Source organism: Rana temporaria, chromosome 5 (genome assembly GCF_905171775.1).
Source record: "Rana temporaria chromosome 5, aRanTem1.1, whole genome shotgun sequence".
Taxonomy (NCBI): domain Eukaryota; kingdom Metazoa; phylum Chordata; class Amphibia; order Anura; family Ranidae; genus Rana; species Rana temporaria.
This window is the reverse complement of record NC_053493.1, coordinates 393,072,775-393,094,755: the sequence shown is the minus strand read 5'-3', so window position 1 is coordinate 393,094,755 and position 21,981 is coordinate 393,072,775. Positions and strand designations below refer to the sequence as shown.

Here is a 21,981-nt window from a genome sequence, read left to right as displayed (position 1 = left end):
GGTTCACACTTTAGAAACTGCATTCCGGGAAACATGAAAATATTGCCCTGTTTGGCTCAGTTTTCTCAGTTCATTAAAAATGTTTATATCTGTGAAAAAAAGCTGCATTTTGAATGCCAGTACATACATAGGCCCAGATTCACAGAGTGTGGGCGCACATTACGCCGCCGTAGAGTAACCAATGTACGCTATGCCAACACAGCGCAGAGAGGCAAGCAATGCATTCAGCAAGCCAGTGCTCCCAACGCTGCGCCAGCGTGGCGTGGGATTCTAAGGCGCACGCCGGCGTAGGTGGAAGTGGGCCTGACCCATGCAAATGAGGCGTGACCCCATGCAAATGAAGGGCCGAGCGCCAGACAGATACGTATCACGAACTGCTCATGCGCCGTGACGTGGACGCATCCCCCTGCACCTGCTTACAACCACGTCGGAACAACTGCCTAAACTACGCCGGATCACTGCGTACGCCCAGCCAGAAACACGTCCAACGTAAAATACGCTGGCTTGTGTTCCCTGGTGCAGACCTTTGCATGTCTGCTGCTGGGTTACACCTCCTTTATAGGGAATAACTTTACGCCGGACGTACAACTTACTCGCACCTCGCGTAGCCTGTGTCGGGCGCACGCAGGTTCGTGAATCGCCGTATTTCCCTCATTTGCATGTTTGAATGGCTAATCAATGGGAGCGGCACCATGCGCCCAGCCTAAATGTGCTCCCACTCGCCACACGGGCGTAAGCAAGCTACGTCGGCGGGGTGTAGCCTGGTTTTAGGCGCATATCTGTTTGTGGGTCTGGGCGCACAGATACGACGGCGCACATTTGCACTTACGTCGGCGTAACTTGTTATACGTCGGCGTAAGTGCTTTGTAAATCTGGGCCTTAGTGCCTGCTAAGATGGGCCCCAAATGCCAAGTGGACCCATCAGGCAGTTGCAGGTGCAGGCTGCATGATCACCATATGAGAAAACGTCCCTTAATGCCAATCATTGGGGCTGCTCTATAAGGAGCCCAGACCCAGATAAGCGTTCTCATGTCCTGTACACACGATCGGAATTTTTTTTATATATATTTTTGGGGTATATTTATTATAGCAAAAAGTAAAAAATATTGCATTTTTTTCAAAATTGTCGCTCTATTTTTGTTTATAGCGCAAAAAATAAAAACCGCAGAGGTGATAAAATACCACCAAAAGAAAGCTCTATTTGTGGTGAAAAAAGGACGTCAATTTTGTTTGGGAGCCACGTCGCACGACCGCGCAATTGTCAGTTAAAGCCACGCAGTGCCGAATCGCAAAAACTGGCCGGGTCCTTTACCTGCATTTTGGTCCGGGTCTTAAGTAGTTAATGTTAGGACCCTTACCTCTAATCCGTCATGTTGAAGTACTTTGGTTGTTAAGTGAGATACAGTTGCTGTCAGAGATATTCATGGAATTGAAGAGTTATCTGTGGCAGTACCTTCCCTAAACACCCTGCCCGGCATGGCACATCTAGTTTCCGATAAGGGCTCAGACATTCAACAGCCCTCCGTTATTTATGAATGAACTGAGGGTTGTTAATCACTAAATGGAACCCAGATCCATAGTAAGTGTAAAGAGCACAGCATTTCACTAGTATGGAATAGAACGTATTTTAGTATAATTAAAAGGAATAAACTTAGGGCAACGCCAGAAGTTGGAGCAGTTTTATTGCTGTGAGCTACAGAGATTGTGCTAATCCAACTTTAAAGCTTTTTAAGAAAGGAAGCAATCCGTCCTAACACAACAGCATGAAATCAAAGATGACTGGCTAAAATGCAGGAAATCAATTGTGTCAAACGTAACTGAGATCGAAGAGAATAAAGAATTTATATTGAGCCTTTTTAGGCTGATGGAAAAACATCAATGTCATAAAAGCAGACAAGTAACTTTTAAAGCCATTTAATTATTTGTTTAAACACGCCGAGGATATTGAAGAGCACCTGTCATTTTGGTTCTAACAGTATGCTACAAAGTAGGGAAGGGAAGAGGGCGCTAAACGTATTAGTTTAAATTGCTAATGTTTTTAATGTATTTTAAAAGAGATTATAATAATCCACACCTCATATGTTGGTAAAGGGAAACTATTATGATTTTTGTCAACTTTATTATATTATTTTTAAAGTATTTAGCAGTCGATAGATTGATCTTTTAGGCTATGTTTTCATGAATTGGATCCAATCTTTGGTTTACAACTAATATTTATTCTGGGATCACACTATTACATTGGTGTAATATGTTGGTGCATCATAGAGCCTTTTCATATTAAATCAAACACCAATACACTAAAACAATTCTCCTAAACAGTAGCTCAGCACTATACGAAAATGGGTCAGGTGCGGTTTTGACTAGGGTTGACCCGATACCGATACTAGTACCGATACAGAGCATTTGTGCGAGTACTTGTACTCGCACAAATGCTCCCGATGCCTTACCCGATACTTGGTCAGCGGGCGGAGGTTTTGAGCAGAGAGAGCAGGCAGAGTTTGCGAGCGGAGAGGGCGGGTGTATGCTGCTCTCCCCCTCTGTGTGTGTCCCCTTCCGTGATGCTGCTGTCCGCGCTCAGTGTCCCCCTCCGTTATCCTGCTGTCCTCATCCATGCTCTGTTACCCGATGCCTGTGTCCTCCTTGCTGTGTGTCCTCCATGCTGTGTGTCCTCCGTGCTGTGTGTCCTCCGTTCACTGTGTCCTCCGTTCACTGTGTCCTCCGTTCACTGTGTCCTCCGTTCACTGTGTCCTCTGTTCACTGTGTCCTCCGTGCTGCTGCTCTCCCTCCGAGTGATGTGCTGTCGGCGCTCCATGCTGCATGTCCCGTGTCCTCCCCTCCTGCTGCTGTCCCCCTCTGTGCTCTGTTTCCCCTCCATGTCCTCCTCCACTCCCTCTGTCCTCGTCAGGATGGAGAGCGGAGGTAACTGTTCTGAATGAACAGAGTCAGTGATCACTAACTCTGTCCATTCATATAACTGAAACATCAAAACCTGTGATTACGGTGCTTTAGTTTATGAATGGAGAGGAGCCTCTGTGTCCTGTCCATTCATTTTAGCTGAGACTGCAGAGAAAGGGACTGGGGAATCTGTGTCCTTAGTCCCTTTCTCTGTCTCAAAGGTGAGATGTCAGGGGTCTGTTAAGACCCCTGAAATCTCACCCAAGCCCCCCACAGTGCTAAAAAAAATAAAAAAAATTGCAATAAATATAAAATAAATGAAATGTAAAAAATAATAAAAATAAAAAACACACTGACACCATCCACTCCCCCCTAAAAAAAAAAGAAGAAAGCATTGTAAAAAAAAAACATAACAAAAATTGTAAAAAAAATAAAATACTGACATATGTGCCACTGTCACATGACATTAGAAAAAAAGTATTGGTAATCGGTATCGGCGAGTACTTGAAAAAAAGTATCGGTACTTGTACTTGGTCTTAAAGTGGTATCAGGACAACCCTAGTTTTGACCATGCATTGGTTTGTTCTCTCAACTCCAGCCAAAACTTTTTTGGCTGGGAAGGGGTAGAACTTTTGTTACGTGTTTTTATTTTTTTTACAGTACAGTGGAACCTTGGATTGTAGTTAACGAGCGTTTCGCAATATGAGCACTGTATTTTTTTAAATCGTAACTCGGTTTGCAAATGTTGTCTCGCAAAACGAGTACGATTCAGGCTAAAGCGGTGTGCAGTACCGCGTTTGGCCTGAGGTGGGGGGCGCCGGAGCCGAGTGGCGCCGATCGGCACTATTTGGAAATGCACGGAAAGGCCCGAAGACAGCTCGGCTGACCTCGGCAAATCTCGGGAACAAAGTCTTTCCGAGGCTTGTTGAGGTCAGCCGAGGTGTCCTCGGGCCTTTTCGGCTGTTTCCAAGGCTCTCTGGAGCCCCCCGCCTCTAGCCGCATGCGGAAATTGCATGCCATTGAAGTCAATGCGGAATTAATTATTTTCGTTTCCATTGACTTCAATAGGGAAACTTGTTTTGATATGCGAGTACTTTAGATTACGAGCATTCTCCTTGAACGGATTATACTTGTAATCCGAGGTTCCACTGTATTTGTTTCTACTGCGGACTAGCATCGGGGCACACAGAGACAGAATAGGCAACAGAGTGTCACTTGGACCTCTTAGCAACAGAAAATATGCCCAAACAATTGCTTTTGTTTAACCTCTTTACCACCAAGGACGTCCCTGGGATGTCCTCCACTTTGAGCGGTGATATCTCAATGATGCCTGCAGCTACAGGCATCATTCAGATATTCCCGTCTTCAGCCGCCGATTCTCTGCACCATAAGAATGATCAAAGCGGCGGTTCCGGGCGCTGGATTGTTCTTATAGGCAGCGGGAGGGGACGCCCCTCCCGCCGCCATCCGGTGCCCCTCCGGGCTCTCCAGTGCCCGTGCCCTTCCAGCCGTCCGCTGCAGAACCATAGAGATGACTGGTGACCAGACGGTCACAGTCATCTCTATTACCGTCGGAGGACCGGGCGCGACGTTATGACGTCACGCCCAGTACCCAGAAGTAAACAAAGCCGCAATCGCGGCTGTCGGCATGTGATCGGTGATTCTTTTTTCACCGATTTCATGCTTGTAAGCCTGGAGGAGAGATGTGGGGTCTTATTGACCCCACATCTCTCCATAAAGAGGACCTGTCACACTGATTCCTATTACAAGGGATGTTTACATTCCTTGTAATAGGAATAAAAAGGATCCAATTATTTTTTTTTTTTTAAAGTGTAAAAATAAAAAGAATTAAGTAAAATAAAAATAAAAAATAAAATTTCAAAACGCCCCTGTCCTCGATATCTCGCGCGCAGAAGCGAACACGCATGCAAGTCCCGCCCACATATGTAAACACCGTTCAAACCCCACATGTGAGGTATCGTTGCGTGCGTTAGAGCGTGTGCAACAATTCTAGCACTAGAGCTTTTCTGAAACTCGAAAATAGTAACCTGTAAAAAATGTTAAAGCGTCACCTATGGAGATTTTTAAGTACCGAAGTTTGGTGCCATTCCATGAATGTGCGCAATTTTAAAGCGTGACATGTTAGGTATATATTTACTCGGCGTAACATAATCTTTCACATTATAGAAAAAAATTGGGCTAACTTTACTGTTTTGTTATTTTTTAATTCGTGAAACCGTTTTTTTTCCCCAAAAAAGGCGTTTGAAAAATTATTGCGCAAATACCGTGAGAGAAAAAAAGTTGCAATGACCGCCATTTTATTCCCTATGGTGTCTGCTTAAAAAAATATATAATGTTTGGGGGTTCTGATTAATTTTTTAGCAAAAAAATTGGGATGTTTACATGAAGGAGAGAAGTGCCAGAATTAACCCGGTGGGCAAGTGGTTAAGGAAGACCGGGTAACTAAATATACAACAGAAAGAAACTGGGAGGCTTCAGACGCACAGAAAAAAAATCTCAAGAACAAAATCCATTACAGAATCAGACATCAGATTTAGAGGTTCTAAAGAGTCATGCCGCGTACACACCATCACTTTATGTGATGTGGGGGAAAACGTTGTTTTATGTCTTGTAAAAAACGACAAAAAAAAATTGAAGCATGCTTCAATTTTTTGTGTAGTTTTTCAAAACGTTTTTTGTGTCAATTAAAATGATAGTGTGTGGGCAAAACGACGTTTAAAACAACGTTTTTAAACCTGCGCATGCTAGCTTCAATGGAAAAGAGTGCTGAACGTAACCGCGCTTTTCTAGAGCATTTTGAAAAAAACGATGGTGTGTAGGACAATGTCGTTTTTGAAAATGAAGTTTCAAAAACGTCGTTTTATTTCATGATTTAAAACGTCGTTTTTTTTCATCACATAAAGTGATGGTGTGTACGCGGCATCAGTCTGGGGAAATTCCTCAGAGAGAATCAGAGCTAACACGGTCTTGAAAAAGTGTGGAACTGACAAGGTCTGGGGCAAGCACCGCTCTGCAGAGTCTCAGGAGACCATGGCACTGGCAAAGTCTCAGGAGACCATGGCACTGGCAAAGTCTCAGGAGACCATGGCACTGGCAAAGTCTCAGGAGACCATGGCACTGGCAAAGTCTCAGGAGATCATGGCACTGGCAAAGTCTCAGGAGAGAGTGGTACTGACAAGATCTTAGAAGAGTGTGGCACTGACAAGGTTTTAAAAGGGCATGGCTCTGGCAAAGTCTCAAGCACCCATGGCACTTTCAGGGTCACGGAAGAGTGTAAAAGACCAGTATGAATCTGGATTTTGAAGCCAGATTTGAAGCAGTGGGCACCAGAAACCAGCTGGAGGTATATGTCAGAAGCCGCCAGGTCTGGTTCAGTAATAGAAGACAACACGAGTGCTGACGAATCTTGTACAGGAGTCACAGTTAGCAGGGAAATTTTCCTTTTTTGCCCTCAGGTTTAAACTGTTTCTCTGAACAGTTTTTCCAAAATGTTTTAGTATTTGAGATTAAGATACTTGACTTGGATATCAGTCTTTTGGGGATCACAATAGTCTCAGAATCCCAAGATCGATACTTGGTTCTAGACATGGACACAGAAGCTGATTCTTCATCTTATCCTCAAAACAGTGAGTCTTGTCTTCAGGATCCACTTGGGGTCCCAAGAACTATTATATTCTGCTTCATCCTTAGAACAGCCAGTTCAGTCCTCATCAGCAGTCATACTCAAGAAAGTGATTGATAGTGTAAAGGTGCACTGATTCTATGTAAAGGGTGGGGGAAAACCACAGTGATATAAAAAATAATGCACAATAATGTTGCCCCATGTGAACACAAGGGGTATATTGGAAACATGTGTGTGGTCTAGATTGACCTGTAACACGTGTGAATAAGCAAAATTTCTTAAAACTGTATGTGCATAATCAAAAAATATAATCAAAAAATATAAACAATGCAATTCAAACACAATGGGCCAGATTCACAAAGAGTTACGTCGGCGTATCAGTAGATACGCCGTCGTAAGTCCGAATCCGCGCCGTCAAATCTTTAAGCGTATGCTAAAATTGAGATACGCTTAAATGTTGCTAAGATACGACCGGCGTAAGTCTCCTACACCGTCGTATCTTAGGGTGCATATTTACGCTGGCCGCTAGGTGGCGCTTCTGTTGATTTCCGCGTAGAATAGAAAAAATGAGCTAGATACGCCGATTCAGAAACGTACGTGCGCCCGGCGGATTTTTTTACGTCGTTTACGTAAGGCTTTTTCCAGCGTAAAGTTACTCCTGCTATATGAGGCATAGCCAATGTTAAGTATGGACATCGGGACAGCGTCAAATTTTACGTTGTTTACGTCGCTTGCGTAAGTCGTTCGGCGAATAGGGCTTTGCGTAAATTACGTTCACGTCGAAAGCATTGACTATTTGCGACGTGATTAGGAGCATGCGCACTGGGATACGTTCACGGTCGGCGCATGCACCGTTCGTTAGAAACGTCATTTACGTGGGGTCATGTTTTATTTACATAAAACACGCCCACCTCTTCACAATTTGAATTAGGCGCGCTTACGCCGGGACATTTACGCTACGCCGCCGTAACTTAGGGCGCAGGTTCTTTGTGAATACAGAACCTGCCTCACTAAGTCACTCTTCATTCCTGGTATTCAGGGTTTCTCAATTATCAGCGCTTCCCTTCACCTACACACAAATACTCAAGAAAGTGTACAGAAGGATTGCATTGAAGATCTAAAGGGTTAGATTTAAAGGAATTGCTGAGATGAGTTGTTGCTGTGGGAGACTGGAACAGTAAGCTCACATTAGAAACAGGTTTAGCCTGGGGTGAAGTCTCTGAACAGGAAGTACACTGCTTCAGAACTTAAAACGAGGCATAGATCCCCAAAAGGAAGACGTGGTACAGAATCTTCACTTAGATGTGATAATCTGGAATATCATCCATCCAGACAAACAAATCCCAGAATCAAGAAAGAAATACTCTAAATAATGTGATAAGGTTGTGAAGGACGACTGCTGGATGAAAGGTTTGTTGCAGGAACTAATAGAACTTCTGAAGTCTTTAAATCTAGGCAGGTGAACAAAAATATATTACCTATGGTCTAGATTCCCATATAATATCATTTTCTGAACAGGAAAAAGTTTTATTTGGATTCATGTGTTATTGGGGTCTGGTTGTGCCGCATCCAAAATTCTGCATAGCAACTTAGGCTTGCCTCTGACCTTTCTCTGCCTGCTTCCCTGGTACTGACCTCGGCCTGCTGCTTGACTTTGCTCTGCCTGATTTCCTGGTACTGACCTCAGCCGGCTACTGAATCTTGCTCAGCCTGCTCTTTGTCCACGCTGCTGATTCACCGTGTATGACACCGGCTCATCTTGACTAGGTCTCTGCCTGTGGCCATTACCTGCTACATGGCTACCGGCACCCGTGCTTCTTTGAGCATTGTACCTCTGTCATCACATTTAGGGGCGTTTCGACTGGAGCCACAAGGGAAGCCCTCTCGTCAACTCAGGCCCTGTACACACGATCGAACATGTCTGCTGAAACTGGTCCGCAGACCAGTTTCAGCGGACAGATCCGACCGTGTGTACAGCCTAGCAGACAGGTTTCCAGCAGACAAAAGTTTTAAAGCATGCTTTAAAACTTATCTGCTGGAAACCCGTCCGTCCGACATGTCCGTGGTTAGTACGCTTAACCAGCGGACCAAAATCTCCCGCATGCGCCGAATGGATTCGACGTATGCGTGGAAGCATTTTACTTCCTGGTTTGCGGACGTGGCGGCGTCAACGTCACCGCCACGTCACCGCGCTGTCTGTCCGCGGGGATTTTGGTTTGATGGTGTGTACAACCATCAGACCAAAATCTCCTAGCAGACATGTCCGATGAAAACGGTCCGCGGACCGTTTTCATCGGACATGTTCGAGCGTGTGTACAGGGCCTGAGCCTTCAACCAAGGTACATGACACAGAGCTTACACAGGCAGTAGATAGAATTAAGTTGTTTTGGGGGCTGTAGCAAAGGCAAAAAGTTGTTGATTTTTTCAGTATGTCTATGCATTGGGAATGGGAGTTTAAAGGTAAATTGGAGTTCCTTTCGTAAAAATTAAAGATAAATTGTGTCCTCTAAATGTCTCTGTCAGGGTCATCATCTGTGTTGGCCTGGGAGGACAGAAGCATGGAGTACAGTGGCAGTGCGCCAGTAGAGAGGTGAGTGTTAAGCTGAATTTATCATCCCTGTATTCCTTATATGTTGAGTGATTTTTGCATGTATCATTTCTCCACAGTCTTAAAGTGATGGTAAACCTGTTAAATATTGTTTTACCCCAATGCATTCTCTGCATTAAGATGAAAAACCTTTCATGATCAACCACCCCCCCCCCCCCAAATACTTACCTGGCTCCTCTTAATTCAGTGCTGTGCCCGTCTGCAGCAGTGGGAGCCATTGGCTCCTGTCTTCAATCAAATCCTATGAGGAGGGAGCAGGAAGTGGGGCCAAATCATGCTGTGTATCTGTTGATACAGTCCAGCTCGGGAGCGTGGCCACACAAGTGCCCCAATAGCAAGCGGCTTGCTATGGGGGAACTGGGAAAAGAGGAGTGAACAGCGCGGCAGAGGACCACAGAAGCGGAGGTTCAGAGCCACTCTGTGCAATGCCATTGCAAAATATTTGATCTGCTTTATTACGAATATAGGTATCTTGACCCTGGGGTATCTTGATCCTGAGGTAGGGCCACATGAATGACCATTATAGAACACCCCGGGCTTGTTTAAAAGATCCCCTTGGAAAATAATTATTTTGCTGTTTGGCGCATAGAATTGTGGGAAAAGCCTTTCCTAAACAATTATCTGGTTTTCTATTCTTGATATGAAGATTCAGCAGTGCTGAAGACTAGATAAAACATGTCAATTGGCATGTCAAATGTTCCCTTCTTAACTGTATTCTCCCTTTTTGTAAATTTTTATTCACCAGTCATTTCGAATTTTGTTCGATATGTTATACCTGTTAAAAATATCTATATTCAAGGGGCCATATTCTCAAACAAGTTACGCCGGTGTACCTACTGATACACCGGCGTAAATCGAATTTCCCGCCGGCGTATCATTATTTTGTATTCACAAAACAAGATACGCCGGATTTAGGCTAGGATCCGACTAGTGTAAGTCACTTACACTGTCGGATCTTAAATGTAATTCGCCGCCGGCCGCTAGGTGGCGTTTACGTTCAGGTCTCATTTGTTTATGCAAATGAGCCTGATACGCCGATTCCCGAACGAAATCGCGTCGCGTAACCGTCGCTAACGTCGTTTGCGTAAGCGTAAGGTTACCGCTGCTATATAAGGGGTAACCTTACGCCAGTCCCACGTATGCCATGTTAAGTATGGCGTCGGGTCCGCGTCGTCTTTTCCCGTCGGGTACATAGTTTTACTAAGTCGTTCTTGAATACGACTTTACGTCAATGACGCACACAGCGGCGTCATTGACGTTTTCCGTCGAGAACTGGAGCATGCGCACTGGGCTATTTTAAGCCCGGCGCATGCGCAGTTCGAACGGCACGGGGGCGCGCTTAATTTAAATACAAGCCGCCCCCTTGGAATTACGCGGGGATACGCCGGGCCAATTACACTACGCCGCCCCAAACTACGGAGCAAGTGTTTGGGGAATACAGCACTTGCTCCTGTAAGTTGGGGCGGCGTAGTGTAAATGGCTTACGCGACGCCGCCGCAGGAACTACGTGAATCTGGGCCAAGGTATCATTCCAAAAATCAGTTGGCTCCACTTTTGGTCTCCCCCTCTTCAGTATGTCCATATGGTCCTCCTCACATGTGTGCAATAAACTCTTGTTCTTTCCATCTTATCTTTAGCGAAGGTCATCCGGGAACAAACTATCCATCAAGAAGACAGAATGACGATGATTCGGAACCTAGTGTGATAGTGGATATTATTGGCCAAACAAGAGATATGCCATTGTGAATATATGGTGAGTGTCTCCAAAAGGCAGAATGCAGGATGGGCCAAAATGGTTCAGGGGCGGCCTGACCATTAAGGGCGCACGAGCACCGCCCCCCCCCCCATCCATGCGTCCGGCCACCATGCAGGACCCAGGATAGATTACAGTGGGGGGGATTTTTTTTTAAGCATGTGATTAGAGTCATAAGCTCTAATAGGCTTCAAAGTAGGTTGTGCTCGGGGTGCGAACCAGAGCCTACCTAGGTGTGTTACAATAGTGAATGACTATTCGCTATTATCACACTGATCCTCCTCCTGGCCAATCAGGAAGTGGATCCTGAGACTCGTCACCCGATTGGCTGAAAGGACAGGCGATCTAATTGGACGCCTAGGAGGAGGAGGGAGGTGATGCACGGCGAAACCCGCTGTGATGCAGAGGAGGAGAAGACCCAGTAGAAGCCGCAAGCCGGCGCCCATCCGCAACCTACATGGGGTAAGGGTGGGGCTGGATGACTGACCAAAACCGCCCACAGGAGGCGCGGATGGGTAGTTCGGGTGACCTGACCGACTGACAGCGGGGGAGGGGGATGTGTCACCCCCACAAAAAAAAAAAAAGCTGCCACTGGGTTTGGGTATACTTGGACTTCATCTTCGGTCTCTAATACATTTCAACTCTTTTCCCTCAATGGTCTACAAACATTTTTTGGGGGAATTCTGTTTTTTGTTTTATGAATGACAGCAGGTCGTCTTATTTATTCATTTATTTATTACCCCACCAGTGTCTTTTTCTTTCTTTTCTTTTTTTCAATTCTTCATAATGTTTTTTCTTTCTGTCTAGATCATGCAACGTTATCAACCCTTCTTCTTTCAATTATCAATTATTGCAGGGCTTGTCTCTAATGATCATTCACACATTATATATATATATATTTTCCTGGAACACTGTATACTGGAATTTTTATTTATTTTTCTTAAGCCTGTGCTAACCCTATTCCTTAATCTTTTTATCTGTTTTCTTTATCTGTCATGGTTGGGTTTGGAGGCTGGTTTGTGATACATACTGAAGGACTGAAAGCAAAATGAAGACTAAATAGAACTCTGTGGGGGGAATTTATCAAAACTGGAGCAGCTGTGCATGGAGCTTAGAAAATGAATTATAGAAACTGATTGGTTGCCACGCACATCTGCTCCAGATTTCTGGCAACCCAAATTTTGATAAATTTCACTCGATGAATATGCAAGCAGGGTTAAAATAAACCCAATGACTAAAATCCCATATCAATCTTAACATGGAGTTATTTACAGCTTTCATAAAAATAATACCTGGTTATTCTGTTGTAAAGGTCTTTGCTTGGTCAATTTCTGTTAAGGGGTGACAACTGTACTTCTGTGTTGTCATCCTGCCACACACATACCTGGTGCAGACTACAAGCAACTTTGCCAACACACATTGCTCCTGCTCGGCGGGTGCCCGGGCTCTCTTTTTGGCATGGTACATAAGGGCAGGCTGCATTGCCTTATCAGTGGCCCTCAGTGGCGGCTGGTGCTCAAATTTTTTTTGGGGGGCGCAAACAAACGGAAAAAAAAACAATTGCAGCCTCACTGTGTCCATCAAATGCAGCCACTGTGCCATCAAATGCAGCCACTGTGCCATCAAACGCAGCCACTGTGACATGCCATCAATTGTTGCCACTGTGCCATCAATTGTCGCCACTGTGACATGCCATCAATTGTTGCCACTGTGCCATCAATTGTCGCCACTGTGCCATGCCATCAATTGTCGCCACTGTGCCATGCCATCAAATGTAGCCACTGTGCCATGCCATCAAATACAGCCACTGTGCCATGCCATCAAACGCAGCCACTGTGCCATCATTTATCGCCACTGTGCCCATCAATTTTCACCACTGTGCCATGCCATCAAACGCAGCCACTGTGCCATCATTTATCGCCACTGTGCCCATCAATTGTCACCACTGTGCCATGCCATAAAATGCAGCCACTGTGCCATCAATTGTCGCCACTGTGCCATGCCATAAAACGCAGCCACTGTGCCATCAATTGTCACCACTGTACCAAATAATTGTCACCACTGTGCCATGCCATCAATTGTCGCCACTGTGCCATCAATTGTCACCACTGTGTCATCAATTTTCGCCACTGTGCCATGCTAAACGCAGCCACTGTGCCATCAAATGCAGCCACTGTTCCATGCCATCAAACACAGCCACTGTGCCATCAATTGTTACCACTGTGTCATCAATTGTCACCACTGTGCCCATCAAATGTCACCACCACTGTGCCCATCAATTGTCACCACTGTGCCCATCAATTGTCGCCACTGTGCCCATCAATTGTAGCCATTGTGCCCATCAATTGTCTCCACTGTGCCCTGTAAAATGCTGCCTTTCTGGGGTCAGCCATCCTCCTTCCACGGTCCCTCAATGTCTTCTCCCGCCCTCGATGAAGCCAATCAGGTTACCAGTAACCAGAACCGGTGAACCTGATTGGCTGAGATGCCTGTCAGTGCTAGCCAGGGAACGCACCCCCGTGCGTCCCCTGGTTAACTATTTGGAAGCTGATTACAGCCAACAGGTTCTGCCTCTGATAGGCACTTCCAAAGCCAACCAGCGGCCGTATTTCAGATGGCCGGCGCTCACCAGGGGGCCGGCCATCTGAATAGTGGGCAGCGGCGACAAAACATAGATTCATGCAATGCATGAATCTATGTATTGTATTCAGTGACGGTGCAGGAAAGAGAGGGGGCGACGCTCCTGCGCCCTCTATGGATGCACCGCCACTGGTGGCCCTACTGCTGGCACACAGAGCAATAATGCTAATGGACCAGGGTAATTAGGGTGTGCTGCTCGCCTATGTTGCTCGGGTATGGTCCACTGTTGTCAGTATAAGGAAGTAGGTCCAGTGCAATGATGTGCAGCAGAAGTTGGAGTGAGTGCATATAGACAGTAAGAGGCTGCAGAAGATCAGTGGAACTGAGATGGGGAAAAAGGGTGAAAAGTAGGTATATTCTAAAGAAAAACTTACAGCAAGCACTTGTTTGATACACAGTGCTTTGGCAAACTAAATGTGATCCAGTTAGGCTGCACTCACACTACTATGAATGGCGTCTCGATTGCGAGTACCGGCATTTTGTCATTCACACCTCAGCTCTGTCAAATTGCGGGCAGATCCACAGGAAATCTGCCCGTGATCCAAAACGCTGTAGTATGAAAGCGGCCTCGTACACACGACCGAGAAACTCGACGGGCAAAACACATGGTTTTGCTCGTCGAGTTCCTTGTTAGGCTGTCGAGGATCTCGGCGAGACAAATTTCTCCATTGCCGTCGAGGAAAAAGAAGACATGCTCTCTTTTTGGCTCGACGAGATCCTCGACATTTTCCTCGTCGAAAAGTGTACACACGAACGTAGTTGCGCCTGCCGCATAATATACACGGTTTGCGTAAGTTGTACATCCGGCGTAAAGTTATGCCCCATAAAGGAGGTGTAAGTCAGCAGCATCCATGCAAATGGCTGCACCAGGGAACACAGCCGTCGTATTTTGCGTTGTTTACGTAGTACGTGAATATGGCTAGGCGTAGGTTACGTTCCCGTCGTAGGCAGTGATTCGACGTATCTTAGGGAGTAGTTCCGACGTGATTCTGAGCATGCGCACTGGGATGCGTCCACGGGACGGCGCATGCGCCGTTCGTTTTAGGTACTTGTATGGCGCTCGGCCCATCATTTACATGGGGTCACGCCTCATTAGCATGGCTCACGCCCACTTCCACCCACACCTGCTTACGCCGAGGAAACCCATCGCAGTTTGGGCAGCAGGGGCTTTGTGAATTCGGTGTGTGCCTCTCTGCGCTGCGTCGGCGTAGCGTATATTAGATACGCTACGCCGGCATAAATATGCGCCGATGTATGTGAATCCTGGCCAAGCTGTGTAAGTACTTGAGTTTCACCTGGCATCAGCCTCTTGCAGTCCAAAATTCAGCAGGGCTGGAATGTGAGAGATATCCTGCGTACACACGATCGTTTTTCGGCATTAAAAAAACATTGTTTTTCAGCATGTCCAAAAAACGAAGTTTTTCCAACTTCATCATTAAAAACGATGTTGCCTACACACCATCGTTTTTTGAAAAATGATGAACAAAGCGCGGTGACGTACAACACGTACGACGGCACTCTAAAGGGGAAGTTCTATTTGCCTTTGGGCTGCTTTTAGCGGATTCCTTGTTAGTAAACGACTATTCACACTTTTGTTACAGCGTGATGAATGTGCTTACTCCATTATTATGGTAGTTTTACCAGAACGAGCGCTCCCTTCTCATAACTTGCTTCTGGGCATGCGCAGCTTTAAAACGTTGTTTTAGCCCACACACGATCATTTTTTACAACCCGAAAAACGTCATTTTTAAAAACGACGTTAAAAAATGCAGCATGTTCGAATTTTTTTTTGGTCGTTTTTCAGAACATGAAAAACGATGTGAAGCCCACACACGATCATTTTAAATGCCGTTTTTAAAAACTACGTTTTTTTTCATGCTGAAAAACGATCGCGTGTACGCGGCAGTAGAAGCGGCGCATGGAGCCAATCAGTTAATTTACTGACGGAGCATTCTGTTAGAAATTAGAATGACAGCTAAGCTCTTCAATGTGCCGCTTCTCCTTTCACTGTCCAGTCACAGGCTCCGGAAGGTCCGGGACAACCTGGGCTTAGAAGTAGTGGACTGAATGACCCCATAAAGAATAATCGTAAACTTAGAAATAGATTACATCTCTATGAAAACAGGTTGCAAATAACTATATCATGACTACAGTTAATTTTTTGACCTACAATGCTGAATACACCAACAAAAAGGCATAAAATCCCCCCCAGTCTTTAGAGATAGCTATAAAGATCATTGCTTTCAGTGGTTACTTATCTGGGAGTCCAAATTTGCTCATTGCTCAAGGAACCCCAACATCTTCTGGAGGAACCCTAGGTTGAGAAAGACTGCTCCAATATCTACACCATAACAAATGTATAGGCTAGCATGGTTCAGTTTACAAAATAGGCTCTTGCAAGGATATTTTTAGAGGTAACAGGTACATTATTGTAATATCTAAGGAACATCAGCTCAATCAGACCTTTTCTGAGAATATAATCAACAGTAAAACAAAAGTGCTGATATGAAAGGCAGACTTCACCCCGGAACACAGAAATGTTATCGTCTGCTGTAGCTGGCAGATTGCAATGTGTTTTCTTTTTATGGGCCAGGAAATGAGTCAGTTCATTACAGTACAGTCTACATGGTCATTAATTAGATTGCAATCATTTATTGGGCGCCTTGTGTTCATCTACATTAGTGTGAAGCAATATCTATTTATCTATCTATATTATAATTTATCCAGGGCTTTTCCTCACAGAAAATAGGTACAGGAACTCAACCACAACCCCCCCCCCCCAAAACCCCCTTCACCCCTCACCCCCCACACATACACCCTCCAAACCGCATCAAATTGTGGTTGTGGTCACTAACAGTGGGAGGATCGTAAAGGGGTAGGATGTGGGGAAATCATCACGTAGGGGTATGGGCATCTGCACTGTACCCTGGGCACCTGCATATCCCTTGCCCATTGGGAGCCGGACTTCTGTGTTTACAAGCGATAGAGGTGAACAGGCAGCAGAGGGCCTGAACCAGAGGTGGTGGAACTGAGTTAATCCATTTACCATGGTAGCATTGTTAAAAAATCTGAAACGGAAAAAGTAAAATTTTTGTGACAAGTGTAATGCCGCGTACACGCGATCGGAAAATCCGTCAAGAAAACCATGGATTTTTTCCGACGGAATCTTGGCTCAAACTTGTCTTGCATACACACGGTCACACCAAATTCCAAACTGAGTTCCACCAAGTTCCAGCTGAAAAAAAGCCCTGATTCTATCTATGTATCTATCTCTGACATACCCCTCTTCTTTCCCCTGGTGCGTTATTTGAGCATCACAAGCTCAGGGCTCTGGGCTTGTGATAACCTGAAGCTTCCCAGTACCTCGTGCCTTGCCTTGTCCCTGATAACTCCTTAATGGACTACCTCTATGACTGCAGCCTGCTTTGACCTCATGCCTGGATATGGACCATTCTACTAGCCACCCTCAGCCTTGATCCTTGCCTGGATAAGGGACAATGCCAACTATTTGCCAGTCCTCAGCAAACCTGGGGTCCAACCCTGGTCACATCTGCATAGAGTACCTGCCTTAAATCTCTTCCACTTCCTGAGGCCATATGATACAGTACATGGAATTTTCCTTTCAGAAGGTTGTTTTGGAGCATCCTATGAATATGCCGTTGCTCCTCAAGCCCTGGGGGCATCCAAGTACCACTAGGCATACTGGCCTCAAAAGAAAGGCAGCCTCTATAGGTGAAACTCACATTAGCTCCACTACTTTTGCAGAGCAGAATGTGAACTAGTAAACCTTATGCCGCGTACACACGATCGGCAATTCCGACAAGAAAAGTCTGATCTGAGCTTTTGGTCGGAAATTCCGACCGTGTGTAGGCTCCATCAGAATTTTTCTGGCAGAATTTCAGCCAAGAAAAATTTGAGAGCTGCTTCTCAAATTTTCCAATAAGAAAAGTTCTTGGAGGAAATTCCGATCATCTGTATGCAATTCCGATGCACCAAAAACCACGCATGCTCTGAAACAAGTCGATGCATGCTCAGAGGCATTTCTCGGCTCGTTGTTGTGTTGTATGCCATCACACTCTTGACGGTCGGAATTTGGTGTGATCGTGTGTATGCAAGATAAGTTTGAGCAAAGATTCCGTCTGAAAAAATCCATGGTTTTCTTGACGGATTTTCCGATCGCGTGTACGCGGCATTACACTTGTCACAAAAATTTTACTTTTTCTGTTTCAGATTTTTTAACAACGCTACCATGGTAAATGTATTAAGGTGACTGAGTTGCTCGTATGAGAATACATTTTGGGGTATGAATTTAACACTCAACTTAAAGGAGTTGTAAAGGGAAAAAAATTTTCACCTTAATGCAATCTATGCATTAAAGCGGTTCTCCACCCTAAAGTGGAGTCCCGCTGATCGGAACCCTCCCCCCCATCCGGTGTCACATTTGACACCTTTCAGGGGGGAGGGGGGTGCAGATACCTGTCTAAAGACAGGTATTTGCACCCACTTCCGGCCACACGCTACGGGCAAAAGACGGGTTTTTCTGACTTCCCGTCTGTCGCCCGTTGTGTGCTGGGAACACTCGGCTCCCAGCACACAGCGTGTGAGCCAATCGGCGGGTGCAGCACGACTGGCGCATGCGCCGTAGGGAACCGGGCAGTGAAGCCGCAGCGCTTCACTTCCTGGTTCCCTCAGCGTGGATGGCGGGGGGAGCAGCAGAGAGACGAGCAATCGCTCGTGCTCTGCTGCGATCGGCGCTGGACTCCAGGACAGGTAAGTGTCCTAGTATTAAAAGTCAGCAGCTGCAGTATTTGTAGCTGCTGGCTTTTAATATTTTGTTCCCGTGGCACATCCGCTTTAAAGGGGTTGTAAAGGAAACATTTTTTTTCATAATAAGCATCCTTTACCTGCAGACATTCCTCTTTTCACTTCCTCATTGTTCGTTTTTGCTCAGAAGTTGCTCTATTTCTTCTCTGTTCTATTCACTTCCTGCTTGTCTGATTTTACTGACCACCGTGATGGGAGGTTTTACTGCGGTGGTCAGTAACGTGCTCACCCCCTCCTGGGAACTACATCTGTGTGGCAGGACGCTCTCTACGTGTTAGAGACCTCAAGGAGGTGTGAATTACTGGGCGTGCCGCAATGCATACTGGGAAATGTAGGTCTTACATGAACGAGCGCCGCAAACCAGGAAGTGAATGAGAGAACAGAAACTAGAATGCCGGAGGTGATATAGATGAAGGGATTTAATATGTATTTACTCGTTTTTTAACAGAATCATTACACTATTCTGTCTGTCTACCTTGCAGACAATAATTTTAGGCACATTTTTTTTTCCTATAGTGACCCTTTAAGGTGAAAAAACATCTCATGATGCCGCCCCCCCCCCCATGCCCCGGTTTTACTTACCTGACCCGTCGAAAGTCCTGTGCTCGGTCCTGAGATCCTCTTCGCCGCTCAGCCTGGCCGCTGATTGGCTAGAGCGGATGGATTGAGAGCAGCGCAGCCATTGGCTGGCGCTGCTGTCAATCACATCCAGTGACGCGGCGCGCCGAGGGGCGGGGCCGAGTGATACAGTGAGCGGCTATGGCCGCTCGCTGTATCATGGGAGTCCGCCCGCAAGGACTCAACACCATGCGAGCTCTCGCATGAATGTGATGAGTTCTTGCAGGGAGGACCAGAGAGAGCGGCCGAGGGACCCCAGAAGACGTGGATCGGGGCCACTCTGTGCAAAACAAACTGCACAGTGGAGGTAAGTATAACATGTTTTGTTATTTAAAAAAAAAAAAATCCTTTAGTAACCCTTTAACTGAGAATGCCACTTGAATGATAATTACTAAATAAGTCCATCTGATTAGACTAACTGTACCGTGGCCTGAATAAATGAGACCCTTCACAGGTAATAGGATACATCAAAGGCTGACCCTCCCATTCCTAAATCAGTTTATGAAGGGATGCAGTGATCTAAAAAATCTAAAAGTCATTATAAATACTTTCTAGCTGTATGGTTTACCTAAAGGGAGTTGTTTTTTTCTCAACAAAAATGTACTTACACTTAAATAGTATAGTAACAGCACACTTTTTGTATTATTATTTTTTATAGACAGAGTTGTTCTTCAACAGAAAGCTTATTCCTTATCTGATTTTGTTTTCTAGAATGATGAGCCCTTTTTACACAGAGGAAAGGAAATGAGCACTGTATTGTACTGTCTAACGATTGGAACAACAAAAAAAAACAGAAGAGGTTTCACTTCTAGACACGTGTGGTGATCTCAAGACAAGAACGCTCATCTGCCCAGCACCGAGGCTTGGAGTTGTATTGTATCTATTTTACAAAAATAGTTTACATCGTTGCCTGATGTGGAAATCGACCAAAGAGGGATATTTTTAAAATGTTATACTCTCAGAACTGTTTGTTTTATTTTTTTAATAAAAGTAATTATATATATATATACACATCTTCTGTAACAAGGTGTTAGACCCCTTAAAGGCTAGGTCCCACCTCGTGGGTACCAGGCTTGTCACTTAGACCCCCAACTGGTTATACAAGGATGGGTGGGTGGTGTCAGTGATTGGAGTGCAGCCCATGGAGTATGCGGTTAGGTATTCCCTGTCATGATGGGCTAATAAACATGCTGTGTCTTTGGGAATGAGAGCGACAGGAGGAATTAAGAGAGAGAACCCAATTTATGGAAACTGATTGAGGTTACTAGAAGGAAAATAATCTTTGCCATCCAAAAATGTATTTTATTGCCACTTCGCTGGAGAAGTTAAAGGGGTTGTAAAGGTTCGTTTTTTATTTTCTAAATAGGTTCCTTTAAGCTAGTGCATTGTTGGTTCACTTACCTTTTCCTTCCATTTCCCTTCTAAATGTTTTTTTTTCTTTGTCTGAATTTCTCACTTCCTGTTCCTCCTCAGTAAGCTTGCCCCCATCATCCGAGCCGTTCTGGCTGGGGGTTAGTCAGCGTGCTCGCCCCCTTCCTTTGGGACTACATCCCTGCGGGGAGACGTTGTGAACACTTTTACAACCCCTTTAACAGTTACTTGTTTTGTTTCTTACTGGAATGATTCTTTGCCAAATATTTAGAAATAAAGATGGAGATTCTTTAACTGAACCTGACTGGACATTCTTCTGTTGTGTGAAGGGAAGATGAGGGGAGGGTAAGGTTCTGCATGGGCTTTGTTCAATAACAAGGGTAGGTTTGCCGGGTGTCCTAAGATCAAGTAAAATGAATGCTGGGATGCAAACTCATGGGCTCTGTCTGAATAATTTGGGACAAAGGATTCCTGAATTCAGTGGCGGTGCGTCCATAGTAGGCGCAGGAGCGCATAGATAGATAGATTCATGCATGTCTGTGTTAATGAATGACAATTGGTATTGTATATGTCATTTTTGTCTTGCCTATAGTTAAAAAATAAAGGAACCTGATACCTGATGACCAGCTGTAGCCAGATTTGGGCACACATCTGCAGATGGCAGCACCTGGCACATAGATTTGGGGAAGAATAAGAGGGCTCAAACCCACTACCCCAAGCACCCAGTGAGGACAGGAGGATAGAAAGGTAAACCGTGAATAGGTGAGCAAAGCTAAGCTGTGGAATGGAGGGAGCAATGGTGAGCTGTGGACGGGAAGTGAAGAGGTGAGCTGTGCATAAGGGGTGCAGAGGTAAGCTCTGGACAGGGAAGTGCAGAGGTGAGCTGTGAAGGAAAGTGGGCAGAGGTGAGCTATAGATGTGTGTGCAAAACACATATATTATGGATAGTTTCATTTTTTACAATGGATTGTACTGAGTTTTGTGGCCAGGGTTGCACAGGTGAACTGTTGACGGGAGGGTGTAGAAGTGAACTGTGGATGGGTGTGCAGAGTTAATCTGTGATGGAGGGAGCACTGGTGAGCTGGTAACAAGGAATGTAGAAGTGAGCTGTGGACAGGGGGTGCAGAGTTAAGCTGTGGATGGAGGGTGCAATGGGGAGCTGTGGACAAAAAGTGCAGAGGTGAGCTGTGGACAAGGAGTGCAGAGGTGAGCTGTGGACAAGGAGTGCAGAGATGAGCTGTGAACGCAAGGACAGGGGTAAGCTGTGGACAGGGGGTGCAGAGTTAAGCTGTAGATGGAGGGTGCAATGGCAAGCTGTGGACAAAGGGTGCAGAAAGCTGAGCTGTGAACAGGGGGGTACAGAGATAGAGATGAGCTGTGGACAGGGGGTTCACAGGTGAGCTGTGGATGGGGGATACAGAAGTGAGCTGTAAAACAGGGATGCAGAGGTGAGCTGTGAATGGGTGGTGCAAAGGTGATCTGTAGAAGGGGGATGCAGAGGTAAGCTGTGGATGGGGGAGGATGCAAAGGTGAGCTGTGTATGGGGGAGGCAGAGGTTAGCTGTGCATTGGATTGCAAAGGAGAGCTGAGGATGGGGGTGCAGAGTTAGGCTGTGGATGGAGGGAGCGA

The 21,981-nt window shown here is 45.6% G+C and overlaps 1 protein-coding gene across 1 annotated transcript in view; it reads left to right on the top strand.

The window, feature by feature from the left end:
* The window catches only part of LOC120941515 (transient receptor potential cation channel subfamily V member 6-like), a 199,907-nt gene extending 180,142 nt beyond the window's left edge, over positions 1–19,765 (top strand). Inside the window, exons 20-22 of the mRNA XM_040354950.1 lie at positions 9,062–9,128; positions 10,784–10,899; positions 19,693–19,765. Of these exons, the coding sequence (XP_040210884.1) occupies positions 9,062–9,128; positions 10,784–10,892 (176 nt within the window). The 3' untranslated portion in view covers positions 10,893–10,899; positions 19,693–19,765. The remainder of the gene's footprint in view (positions 1–9,061; positions 9,129–10,783; positions 10,900–19,692) is intronic.
* Positions 19,766–21,981: the final 2,216 nt, after the last annotated feature.